Raw genomic sequence first — 14,020 nt, forward strand, 5'->3', positions numbered from 1 at the left:
TACATTTTCAAAATTCCCTCATCATAATCCTGTGAGATGATCAGATAAGCTAGGCATGAACAATTTTACAGTAAAGTTATACAGTTTTGAAACTGCTGTACCTTCATGAGTTGTACTGGAACATATTGAGCCACAGCGTATAACTAATTGGTTAATAATTACTAAAGACTTAGCAGGTTTATATTAAATATGTTGTTTCTATTTCTTACCTACAAGGTGTTGGCATTTGTATATGATAAGATGCATATGGTGGGAATTTACCTTCTGATTATAAATCATTCCCATTTTCTTTCTCTGAAATGTCTCATTTATACACAAACGAATCAGAAGGTTTTAACCTTGAGAGGTGTATGAAGAGTGTAGAAAGTCCATCCTTGCTCTGAAGTTGTCCCTAGGAAACAAATGTTCTCACCCTTTCCTTATTGATCCAGTGGAAGGGACTTGGGCTTTAGAGCAAGAAAATCCCAGATCTACCTTTTGTTAATTTTTTGACCTTAAACTCTCAAAGCATGAGTTCGTTACCATTAACATAGGGATAATAAGACCTAACGTGAACTGTATCCTGGACACTAGGTGCTGAGCAATTGCTTTCATTGCATTATTTCACTTAGTCATCAGCACAACATTCTGAAGTAGGTATTACTATTTTTATTAGTTCCTGTTTTCATTTTAAAATGATGAATAATAATAAAAAAGAAAAAACAACACTTAATGTATACTTATTTGCTAAGCATACAGGTAGACACTTTTCCATAGGCTTTCCATTTTTATAAGGAATGAATTCATCTTGAAGGCCCACTTCAGCTCATACTTTTAAAGAAATATTTGGGGGAGTAGGCATGATTTCCTAGCACCTCTTAAACCACATGCTATCTCTTCTTCTATTTGTAGGTAAGGCGGTCTTCTGATAAAAGATGCATTTCCCATGCAAGGCACCCTGGTTCCCAAGCCATGTCAATGGGAGGCGTAACTAATACATTACAGTTCTTCTTTCCTCAGAGTGTGGATGTGCTTCAGAATTCTTCTCAATAATTCACTCTAGGTAACCACTACTAGCAATCAATGTTGGCACCTAAGATAAAAACTATTTGTCATTCCAACAACATATAAAAGTTTCTCTTCTGCCATATAGAAACTTTGACTATTTTTTTTAAGTATTTAACCTCAATTCTGCCTGATGTCTCACTGCTGCCTTCAAAGAATTTCTAATTTTGTATTCTTAACAGCAACAGAAGCACTTAAAATAACTTTGCTTATGGATGCACCAACCTGCTGAAGACTATGCTAATACGATATGCTGGTCTGACCCAAATATCTCGTTCTCATAATTTCAGATTCTACAATGTCACTGTGGTAGCTTTCACCTTTTCCTCTGACATCATGCAAAATCAAAGTTTTGTAACTGAATTCATCCTCTTGGGGCTTTCACAGAATCCAAATGTTCAAAAAATAGGATTTGTTGTATTTTTGTCAATCTACATGGCAACTATTGGGGGTAATTTGCTAATTGTGGTGACCATCAGTACGAACCCGGCACTCCTGACCTCTCCCATGTACTTCTTTCTGGCTTTCCTGTCCTTCCTGGATGTGTGCTTCTCTTCTGTCATTGCTCCAAAGATGATTGTAGATTCTCTCCAAGAGAGGAAAACCATCTCCTTTGAGGGCTGTATGACTCAGCTTTTTGCTGAACACTTCTTTGCCGGAGTGGAGATGATTGTTCTCACCTCCATGGCCTATGACCGCTATGTGGCCATTTGCAAGCCGTTGCATTACTCCTCTATCATGAACTGGAGGCTCTGTGGCATTCTGATGGGGGTAGCCTGGACAGGGGGCTTCTTGCATTCTGTGATACAAATTCTCTTTACTTTCCAGCTGCCCTTCTGTGGCCCCAATGTCATTGATCACTTCATATGTGATTTATACCCATTATTGGAGCTTGCCTGCACTGACACTCATATCCTTGGCCTTTTGGTGGCTGCCAATAGTGGGTTTATCTGCATCATAAACTTCTCTTTGTTGCTTATCTCCTATTGTTTCATCTTGTTCTCATTGAGAACTCATAGCTTTGAAGGTCAGTGGAAAGCTCTCTCCACTTGTGGATCTCACATTACTGTCGTGGTTTTGTACTTTGTCCCATGCATATTTGTGTATACACGACCTCCATCTGCTTTCTCCTTTGACAAGATGGTGACCATATTTTACACCATCCTAACTCCCCTGCTGAATCCTTTGATTTATACTTTCAGGAATAAGGAAGTGCAAAATGCCATGAGGAAGTTGTATATGAGATTGATGGTGATTTCTGATGAAAAATAAAACATTTAACTGAATAAATATAAAATTTCAAGATGAAAGAATTCAAAATGGGCTTAGCCAAGAACTTTATAGGGGATGGACCTTGTAAAACAGAAAGTAATATAATAAAACAGAAAAATATTAAAGTGGAGGTCCGGAAATGCTACTTCTGCCCTCAGATCACTCTTCTACTCCATGTTGGCAATTCAGTATCCTTATATAAGATTTGAAGAGAGTTGAATTTTATGCTTTTTAAGAATATAATAATAAAGGAAATCAGTAAAAAGGGGAATCAGATTATCTACTTAAGTTCTTGCCATTCATACCATGCTTTGAAGAAACTTCATGGAGGGAAGACAAAAAATATTGTAGAGATTAGGAACAGGAGCTTCCTGAAACTCTTTAACTGAAAAACAAGTTTACTTTTGGGACACTGATTCCAGCTAAGAAGCCCTGGTGGTGCAATGGTTAACCATTCAGCTGTTAACCAAAAAGTCAGTGATTTGAACTCACCACTCTCTCCTATAGGATCTCCATGAATCAGAATTCACTGGAAAGCAATTTTTGTTGTTGTTGTTGTTTGTTTTAAAGATACGTTACTGCCTAGCTAGAAGACTGCATTTTCCAACATTCCATATGGTTAGGTGTGACCATATGCCTATGCTCTGGTCAATAAAATGTAAATGAAAGTGATAATGTAAATGGTAATTCTGTGAATGTTGAATTGTACCCGAATTCAAGCAGGTGTGTTGGACAATGAGGATGTGTATTAAGCTTAGTGGAAAAGCAAGACTGAAGGAGTCTGTAAACTTGATGTTGTGGAGCTGTCATACCAGCCACACAATACTTGCCACAGGCTTTTTTTATGAAAGAGGGAAATAAATCGCCATCTTGTTTAAGTCAGCCTTAATAAAGTAGGCTCAGAAGCTATATCTCCTGTTGCATATATGAGCTATTCTGACCATTCATGCTGTAGTCTTACCTGCCAATTATCTCACAAAATTATTATCTGTTCTGTGGGATCCCCAAATTAATTCACATTAAATAGACTTTACCCTTTAAAAATATTCTTTAACAGCTCAATGCCTGACCTTTTTTATTTTTTGGAAAATTTGTATTCTGAAACAAATCTTGGTCTTAATGTCGTTATGAGGAATTGCTGTTACTAATGACTTGATGTTATCAATATTAGCTTGTAAATTACGTGATTACCTCTGTATTAGAATTTGAGAAATTCGCTATTATTCATGATACAAAGGTTTAGCAAATTAGGAATAGAAGGATGCTTTGATTTGAAGAAAGATATCTGCCCCAAAAACTACCACAACCATCAAAATTACAGGAAAACATTAGATGAAATTTCTTTGTATGTCACTGAGATAATTTAAAACATCAAAAAGCAACTTCCAGACTCCTATGGCTGTGTCTATCAATCTTCCAGCATCCATTCACTTATATGCAGCCTTCTTAACTGCTACTATGAATGAATTTTATGTGTCCCTTACCAAGGCAACCAGAATCTACTTTTGCATGGGACCTCATCACCTCACTGCTTATACAAGGCTACTGGTCTAAGAATCTTTTCTGTCTCTTGCTACGTCTGTGTTTTCCTCTCTAGAAAATCAGTTTCATCAGCAAATAAGCAATCCGTTACCTCTCATCTTAAAAAAATTTTTTCATTGACTCCATTTCCTTCATCATCTAATACCCCATTACATTCTCTCTCTTTTGCAGCAAAACTCAAGACATCACTATAATTCCTATCTCTATTTCTTTCCTTCCATTCTCTTTAAACCCCCATCACTCACACATCAATACCTAATGCTTTCTGAAACTCCTCTTCTCAAGGTCACCTCTGACCTCTGCATCATTAAATCTAACAGCAATTTCTCACTTCTCAACTTATCCAATCCATTACCAGCATTTAACCCTGTTAAACTATCCCTCTTCCTTCACATACTTTCTTTACATGAAAAAAATTCCCAAATTAATATCTCAAGCCAGACTTCTTTCTGGAGGTAGAGACTTGGAAATCCAACTGCTTCCATGGTATTGTCATCTAAATGACAAATAGATTTCTTAAACTGAAAAAATCAAAAGCTGTATTCCTGATTCTGCTCCCATCCCCAAACTGACTCCACTCACATCATTCTCCAACTCTACTGATGGCACATTTGTTCTATTTGTTTTTCTCATTACCCATATCCACTCTATCAGGAAATCCTGTTGACTTTAACTCTGACATATATGCCAAATTCAAGAGCTTCATATCATTTTTAAAGGTGTTGCCTAATTCCTAGCCACCACCATGCTTCACCTGGACTTTTGCAATTACCTCTTACCTAGTCTCCCTCTTTTACCTTTTCATCTCTTCCCCAGTAGTCTATCCTCACCATGGCAGCTAGACTTATACTTTAAACTCCTAAGTCAGATCATATCATGACTCTCTTCTACTGCAATAGTGCCTTTATGTCACTCAGGGTAAAAGCTAAAACTTTACAATTGCTGAAGATCAAGCCTCAGTAAACTTGCTATCCTCCTACCTCTCTGATCACCTGTCTATGGATGACACCTAGCTGACTCCTCCAGTCCATGTGACCCCTTTCTCTTCCTCTTATTGACAAGGTATGCTTTTGTCATAGGGTCTGTACATACATAGGCTATTCCCTTTCTCTGGAAACCTTTTCCAGAAAGAAGGAAGTTGTGGAACAGGTTGGTGGTGGTTTCTTATGAAGAATAACACATTAAACTTAAAAAAATAAAACTTCAAGACAGAGATCAAAACGGGCTTAGCCAAGAAATTTATAGAGGATGAACTTCGTAAGACAGAAAGTAATGCAATGCAACAGTGAAACACTAACTTGGAGGTCAGAAAATGCTATTTCCACCCCTAGATCACTCATCATTTCATTGTTGGCAGCTCAGTATCCTTACATGGGAAATAAAGGGAGATGACTTTTATGCTTACTTAGAATATAATAATCAATGGAAATCACTAAAAGGGAGTAATCAGATTATCTAGTAAACTGTTTGCCATTCACACTGTCAGGGACTGAATTATGTCCCCCCAAAAATGTGTGTATCAACTTGGTTAGGCCATGATTCTCAGTATTCTGTGGTGGTCCTCCATTTTATGATTATAATTTTATGTTAAAAGGAGTAGGGTGAGATTGTAACACCCTTACCAGGTCACATACCTGATCCAATGTAAAGGGAGTTTCCCTGAGGTGTGGCCTGTACCACCTTTTATCTCTCAAGAGATAAAAGGAAGAGGAAGCAAGCAGAGAGTTGGGGACCTCATACCACCAAGAAAGAAACAACAGAAGCAGGGTATATCCTTTAGACCCAGGGTTCCTATGCAAAGAAGCTCCTAGTCTAGGGGTAGATTGATGAGAAAGACCTTCCAGAGCTGACAGAGAAAGAAAGGCTTCCTCTGGAGCTGACACCCTGAATTTAGACTTTTAGCTTACTTTTCTGTGAGAAAAATAAACATCTTTTTGTTAAAGCTATCCACTTGTGATATTTCTGTTATAGCAGCACTAGATAACTAAGACAGATTTTGATACCAAGAGACTGGGGTGCTGCTCTAACAGATACTTAAAATGTGGAAGTGGTTTTGAAACTGTGAATGGATAGAGGTGCAGCAGCCACAGAGGGCTAGCAGCAGCAGAAAACTTGCAGCAGTAGAGAACCAGCAGCAGCAGAACCATACCAGGGCCAGACAGTGCTAGAGCTGACTCACAGAGTGAGAGAGCTGAGTGCCTGTGCACAGGAGGCTTCCTGGTGGGGAGGATGCCCCTGGGCACTTATCAGTGGAGCTAGGCTTGTTGACTCATGGAGCCAGAGAGCTGAGTGCCTGTGTGTAGGAGGCTTCCTGGCAGAGTGAGGTGCCTCTAGGCTCTTATCAGTGGAGCTACAGAGATTTGGAACACTTGCCCCAGCAGGGCAGACGCGGGTGTGAAGCCTGAAGAGCCAAGAGGCTGAGAAACCAAGAAACAGAACCTGAAGAGACAAGGAAAACAAGAAGCCAAGCTGAAGCAGGCAGCCTCAGAGCCCAATGCTTCTAAGAGACAACTGTTCTGCCTCATCTTCTTAAAAAAATCTAAAAAAAAAAAAAAAACCTGCCTTATCTTCTTACACCAAGCAAAATAAGCTGCCCTTTCTGCACTTCTGAAATTGTCCTTGACAAGATAACCACAGAATGGGCCATAGGTGTCCTCAACTCACCTCTGGGTGGAGACTTAACATCCTAATGAAGAAAAATCATCCCTTCCTCCATCCTGGGGGATGAAACCCTTGTCTAAAGAAAATGCATATTCATCCCCAAGCTCTGAGTGACTGCATGAAGGTCAATCCTGAATATTCATGATGAATTTATATGTCCTTGTCTGTTCTCTGTAAAAGCCCACCTCCCCAAACTGCCTGCGAGCAGTCTTGGAGGCAGCAGCCCCATTGCTCCTTTCCTTGTACAATGAAATAAAGGTGTCTTTCTGACCTCCTACCTCAGCCTCTTGTTTATTGGCTGTAACGAGTCATGTGAGCAAAACATGGGTTTTTCACCTGGCAGCAGAGTTGCCTGAGTCTAAAAAGTTATGGCCATGACCTCAGAGGTTTCAAAGTGTGGAGCCATGGCCTCTGGTGTTTCTAAGGGTGGAGTCACCATTCAGATGAACTAGGAGAATGGAATACCTAAAGCTCAGGGAATAGAGTTGCTCCCAGTGGGCCTAGAAGGTAGAGTTGAAGCCCAGGGCCGAGAGGCCTCCACTCAGAATCTGGAGTGTGGCCAATACTTAGATGGTGGCATAGCAGTTAAGTGCTAAGGCTGCTTAACCAAAAGGTCAGCAGTTCAAATCCATCAGGTGCTCCTTGGAAACTCTACGGGACAATTCTACTCTGACCTATACAGTCGCTATCAATAGCAACTGACTCGATGGCAGTGGGTTTGGTTTTTTTTGGTTGGAGGACAAGGCCATTGTATAAATTGTCTCAGGACAGAAAATTATTTTCAGAGCTTTGAGGGCTAATATAATGTGTTCTGACTTGCTTGGTGCCTGTTATCCCTTCTTTTCCTCCAGTTTTTCCCATTTGTGCTGGAAATGTCTAGCTTGTGTCTGTTCTGCCATTGTACTTTGGAAGCAGATAACTTGTATTCTAGATTTCACAGTGAGGAAGAATTTTTGGATTTGAGACTTGCAGTTAAGACTTTCAGTATGATATGATGGGATGAACATGTTTTGCATGTTGCAAGGATGTGATTTTTGGGGGCCAAAGGGTGGAATGCCATGGATTGAATTAAGTCCCCCCAAATATGTGTGTATCAACTTGATTAAGGTATGATTCCCAGTATTCTGTGGCGGGATCATTCAAAAGTAGTTGCTAAGTACATCAACAGTACATTCTCCATTTTGTGATTGTAATTTTATGTTAAAAGGAGTAGGGTGGGATTGTAACACCCTTACCATGTCACATCCCTGATCCAATGTAAAGGGAGTTTCCCTGGTTGTGGCCTGTACCACCTTTTATCTCTCAAGAGATAAAAGGAAAGGGAAGCAAGCAAAGAGTTGCGGACCTCATACTACCAAGAAATCGGCGCCAGAAACACAGCGCATCCGTTGGTCCCGAAGTTGCTGTGTTGATATGCTCCCAGACCAAGGGAAGAAGGATGACAAGGACCTTCCTCGAGAGCTGACAGAGAGAGAAAGACTTCTTCTAGAACTGACACCCTGAATTTAGACTTGTAACCTGCTGGATTGTGAGAGAATAAATGTTTCTTTGTTAAAGACATCCACTTCTGGTATTTGTGTTTTAGCAGCACTAGATGACAAAGACGCACACCATGCTTGAAAAACCTTCATAGAGGGAAGACAAAAAATGTCTTAGAGATTAGGAGCAAGAACTTCCAGAAACTATTTCAATTTAAAAAAAAGTTTATTTTTAGGACACTGGTCCCAGATAAGGAACCCTGGTAGTAGTGTTTAAGCATTCAGATGCTAACTGAAAAGGCAGCAGGTGGAATCTAGCAGGTCCTGTACAATAGAAAAATGTGGCAGTCAGCTTTCATAAAGATTACAGCCCTGGAAACACTATGGTACACTTCTGTGCTGTTCTATAGGTTCACTATGATTCAGAATTGACTGAACTGCAATGGGAGGTAATCCCAATCTACCTGATGGAAAAACAAACAATCAGGACTCAGGAAGGGCAGAGACCAGGGAATTCTCAGAAACTCAACTGTAGGTATTCCTAGAACACATGACTTCATCATTTAACATAGACCCATTATTATCTGCTACAGATTTGAATCCTTTGGTGAATTTTTTGAGAGATAAAACCTGACTGGTCATTTCCTGCCTGTGGATAGTTTCCTTTTGGATCAGCTGACCACCCTACACCAATCATCCGCAGAAGAGGAAGGGAGGTAGAGTCCATAAGGGAATCATTAATGAGTAGCATTCATTTGAGTTCAATCAAAGGCAACTCTTGAAAGATCACTTTCGTAACAAAACCAATACCAAAGTTGCAAGTATTGTGAACTCACTAAAGGGTAAATAGAACCTAGAAGTATCTGAGAGTAAAAAGTAGATTTCAGAAGAGAATTATTTTCAGTTTACTTGGCGATTTTATTGTTGTTGATTTTGTCTATCCAACAGAAAATAGTTCTATTTGAACATAAGTTAATAAAGAGATCATTTGAGTCAGAACCATCTGAACTCTGCCTATGTTTTTAAAAATAGCAATCCTTACCCTGGATTTCATAACTTCTCCTACCCATTCTTGATTTTTCCATAGCACTTATCATCCTCTGACCTACTATGCATGTTATTTATTCACTTAATTATTTATTTATTTTCCTGCCTCCTCCCATAGACTAAACAGTGATGCACGGAATTTTTTTTTTTCTCTGTGGTTCACTGATGTATCACTAGTTTCTAGAACAGTCTGTCACAGAAGCTCAGTAAATGTCTGTTCAGTAAATGAAAACAAATGAGACATCGTTCCCTATTCAAATTTAAATGTGTTTATAATGCTAACCCACTAAACTGTGTGTTAATCCACCACATGTCTGTCAGTCCACCATGTGTCTATCAGGATGTAGTACTGTGGCACCTTGCACGTTACTTTGATACTGGACATTTTGCAACCAATATTTCAAATACCACGAGGGTCACCTTTGGTGGACAGGTTGCAGTGGAGCTTCCAAACTAAGACAGACTAGGAAGAAGGAACTGACTGTCTACTTCTAAAAAAAATTGGCCAGTGACAACCTTATTAAGAAGAGCGGTGGAACATTGTCTCATATAGTGCCAGAAAATGAGCCCTTCAGGTTGGAAGGCACAAAAATACAACTAGAGAAGAGCTGTTTCCTTAAGCTAGAGTCTACATTAATGACATGGATGGAGTCAACCTTTTGAGATCTTCACCTGCTGAAGTCGCATTACTCAAAATGAGAAGAAACAACTGCAAACATCCAGTAATAATCAGAATGTAGGATGTACAAAGTATGAATGCAGGAAAATTGGAAGTCATCAAAAATGAAAAGGAACACATAAATATTGATATCCTAGATATTAGTAAGCTGAAATGGACCAGCATTCACCATTTTGAATTAGATAATCATACAGTTTACTATGCCGGGAATGACAAATTGAGGAGGAATGATGTAGCATTCATCATAGAAAAGAACATTTCAAGATCTATCCTGAAGTACAGCATTGTCAGTGATGATAATAGCCATATCCCTACAAGGAAGACCAGTTAATATGACTATTATTCAAATTTACACACCAACCCCTGAGGCCAAGGATGAAGAAATTAGAGATTCTTACCAACTTTTGTAGTCCGAAATTGATGGAACATGCAACCAAGTCTATCGATAATTACTGGTGATTGGAATGTGAAAGTTGGAAACAAAGAAGAAGCATCAGTAGCTGTAAAATATGGCCTTTGTTATAGAAATGACACTGGAGATCGAGTGACAGAGCTCTGCAAGACCAATGACTTTTTTCAACAATGTAAATGGTGACTATACACTTAGATCTCACCAGGTGGAATACACAGGAATCAAATCAACTACATCTATGGAAAGAGATGATGGTAAAGCTCAATATAATCAGTTAGAACAATGCCAGTGGCAGACTGTGGAACAGACCATCAATTGCTAATATGCAAGTTCAAGTTGAAGCTGAAGAAAACTAGAACAAATCCAGGAAAATCAAAGTATGACTGTGAGTATATCCGACTTGAATTTAAAAAACATCTCAAAAATAGATTTGAAGCATTGAACATTAATGCCTTAAGATCAGATGAGTTGTGGAATGGCATCAAGGACAACATACATGAAGAAAGCAAGAGATCATTAAAATGACAGGAAATAAAAAAGATCAAAATGGATGTCAGAAGAGACTCGGAAAGTTGCTCTTGAATGTAGAGTAACTAAAGAGAAAGGAAGAAATGATGAAGCAAAAGGTCTAAACAGAAGATTTCAAAGGATGGTTAGAGAAGAGAAAGTAAAGGATTATAATGAAATGTGCAAAGGCTTGGAGATAGAAAACCAAAAGTGAAGAACATGATCAGCATTTCTCAAGATGAAAGAACTGAAGAAAAAATTCAAGCACAATCTGCAATAGTGAAGGATTTTATGGGAAAATATTGAATGACACAGGAAGCATCAAAAGAAGATGAAAGGAATATGCTGAGTACTGTACCAAAAAGAATTGGTTGTCGTTCAGCCATTTCAAGAGGTAACATATGATCAAAAACCGATTGTACTGAAGGAAGAGTTCCAAGCTGCACTGAAGGCATTGGAGGAAAACAAGTCTACAGGAAATGGTGGAATATCAATCAAAATGTTTCAACAAACAGATGCAGTGCTGGTAGTGCGTACTCATCCATGTCATGAAATGTACACGACAGCTACCTGGCCATATTTGGAAGCTACTCATATCTGTACCCATTCCAAAGAAGGGTGATCCAACAGAATGTAGAAATTATTGAACAATATCATTAATAGCACACACAAGTAAAATTTTGCTAAAGAACATTCAAAAGCAGTTGCTCAGTACATTAACAGGTAATTGCCAGATTCAGAGGAAGATATGGAACCAGGAATAAAATTGCTGATGTCGGATGGATCCTGGCTGAAAGCAGAGAATAACTGAAAGATGTTTACCTGTGTTTTATTGACTATGCAAAGGTATTCTACTGTGTGGATCATAACAAAATACAGATAACGTTTTGAGGAATGGAAATTCTGGAACACTTAAATGTGCTCATGAGGAAGTTGGGCTTAGGTCAAGAGGCAGACGTTTGAAAAGGACAAGGGAATACTGTGTGGTTTAAAGTCAAGAAAGGTGCATGACATGGTTGTATTCTTTCACCATGCTTATTCATTCTGTATGCTGAGCAAATAATCCAAGAAGATGGACTACATGAAGAAAAACAGGGCATCAGGACTGGAGGAAGACATATCAATATCAGCAGATATGGGAATAACACAACTTTGTTTGCTGAAAATGGAGAGGACTCAAAGCACTTACTGACGAAGATGAAAGACCATGGCCTTCGGTATGGGTTACACCTTGTCTTGGTCATCTAGTACTGCTATAACAGAAATATCACAAGTCAATGACTTTAACAAAGAGAAATTTATTCTCTCACAGTCTATTAGGTTACAAGTCCAAATTCAGGGTGTCAGCTCCAGGGGAAGGCTTTCTCTCTTTGTTGGCTCTGGAGGGAGGTCCTTGTCCTCAATCTTCCCCTAGTCAAGGGGCTTCTCAGAAGCAGGAACCCTGGATACAAAGGATGCGCTCAGCTCCTGGTGCTGTTTACTTGGTGGTACAAAGTCCCCAACCCTCTGCTTGCTTCTCTTTCCTTTTATCTCTTAAAGAGAAAAGGTGGTACAGGCCACACCCAGGGAAACTCCTTTTACTTTGGATCAGGGAGGTGACCAGAGTAATGGTGGTGTTACAATCCCACCCTAATCCTCTTAACATAAAATTACGATCACAAAATGAAGGACAACCACATAATAGTGGGAATCATGGCCTAACCAAGTTGATACACACATTTTTGGGGGGACATAATTCAATCCATGACACACCTCAACCTAAAGAAAACAAAAATTCTTGCAACTGGACCAATAAGCAACATCATGATAAACAGAGAAATAATTGAAGTTGTCAAGGATTACGATTTACTTCGATCTGTGATCAATGCCCATGGAAGCAGCAGTCAAGAAATATTAGGACGTGAGAAGAGGCCAGGATGGCAGAATAGTCAGATACTTCCTTTGGTCCCTCTTACAGCAAAGACCCCCAAAACAAGTGAATCGATTACATATGACAATCTGGGAGCCCTGAACTTCAAAGACAAAGTTGAGGAATCAGACTGAGTGGCAAGGAGAGTGAGAGATGGTTCAGAAGCTGTGACGAGTTGCCAGACCTGATCTGGCTGACATAGGCACCCTGCACCCTGGATTGGCTGGCGCTTGAGGTGAGACAAGCAGTGGCATTCAAGATGCATTTTCCACATGAGGAGAGACTGAATGGCTGAGTGTCCAGAACCAGAGAAAAATAACAATCAGCAAGATAACTACAAGCATCTAACCTACCTAGAGGATTAAAAAATAAAAACCTTTTGGGAAGTACCTCTCTCCCATTCTGTCCCCGCTCCCCCAGTTTCAGTGATTGCTGCACTTTCTGGGCCAGAAGTAGGACCCATCCTGTTTCCTGAGCCATCCTCCCAGCTTTGGAGAGGGAACAAATTAACAAACAGGAAAAAATAATCTACCAGCTCCCCTAAGCTGGGAACTTGGGGCAGGCACAGCCCCTTTGCCTAAGCTCAGCCATAAGAGGTCCAGAAACTTTGAATGCCTTTCACTCCTCCATAAACCTGTGTGGGCCCATTTCAACAGTGTAGGCCCTCGTTAGCACTGTAAAACAGGTTATATACCTGAAGTCTATTTTCACTTGTATCTGCTATAACGGGGAGTGGCAGATTCCTGACATTTAATGCCATCCTGTCTGTTAAGCACTGTCCTTTCCTACCCACATCAGGGATTTGAGGACTGGTGTCTCCACCCATCTCAACGAGCCTCTTGTGTCATGGATCCAAGAATAAGTGGTGACTCCCAGTCCTTACAGCCAACAGCATTGGATGACCAAAGTCTGGCTGCAAAACCCATGTGCCTACAAGTTCTAGGGAACTGGGACACACCTTCCAACCAGACACTCAGGGGCAGCAGCCACCCCCTGCCTTGATCAGTGCATGATCCCCTAATGCAGCCAGATACCTGTGCCTACACAAATCACCCCTTCCCATCTAGTACTGTAGGTGAGAGCCTGCATCACACACTTGGTGACTGATGACCTGGGCAAATGAACTGAAACCACACAAGAAAAGTGGGCTCACATACCTAGTAACAGCTCTAACCACCAGGAGACAGGACATGAGAGCTTCAAAGACACCAATAATCAAACTAGCTCACATGGTTAGCCTATTTGAGCATATCAAAACAAGAAGCTAGGACACAGCAAGTAAACATGAGTAAATATGATAACTTACTGATGGCTTGGAGAAACAGTCAATATCAAATCGCATAAAGAGGCAGACCATGATGGCTTCAGCAAGCCATAGAAACAAATAATCAAGAAACCTTCCAGAGGAAGATAACTGCTTGGAATTATCAGAGGAAGAATTCAGAAGATTAATATAGAGAACTCTTCAA

General features: G+C 39.9%; 1 protein-coding gene across 1 annotated transcript; it reads left to right on the forward strand.

The window, feature by feature from the left end:
* The first annotated feature begins 1,263 nt into the window (after nucleotides 1-1,263).
* Nucleotides 1,264-3,483, forward strand: LOC100671286 (olfactory receptor 4C15-like). The gene has a single exon (XM_064289165.1). It carries the CDS (start codon nucleotides 1,282-1,284, stop codon nucleotides 2,314-2,316), a length of 1,035 nt encoding a protein of 344 aa, XP_064145235.1. The 5' UTR covers nucleotides 1,264-1,281; the 3' UTR covers nucleotides 2,317-3,483.
* The last annotated feature ends 10,537 nt before the right edge of the window (nucleotides 3,484-14,020 follow it).

The sequence above is a fragment of the Loxodonta africana genome, chromosome 7 (genome assembly GCF_030014295.1).
Source record: "Loxodonta africana isolate mLoxAfr1 chromosome 7, mLoxAfr1.hap2, whole genome shotgun sequence".
Taxonomy (NCBI): domain Eukaryota; kingdom Metazoa; phylum Chordata; class Mammalia; order Proboscidea; family Elephantidae; genus Loxodonta; species Loxodonta africana.

Excerpts from the sequence above, each read along its gene's own strand:
- LOC100671286 (XM_064289165.1), top strand. The coding sequence starts at position 1,282 with ATGCTAATACGATATGCTGGTCTGACCCAAATATCTCGTTCTCATAAT.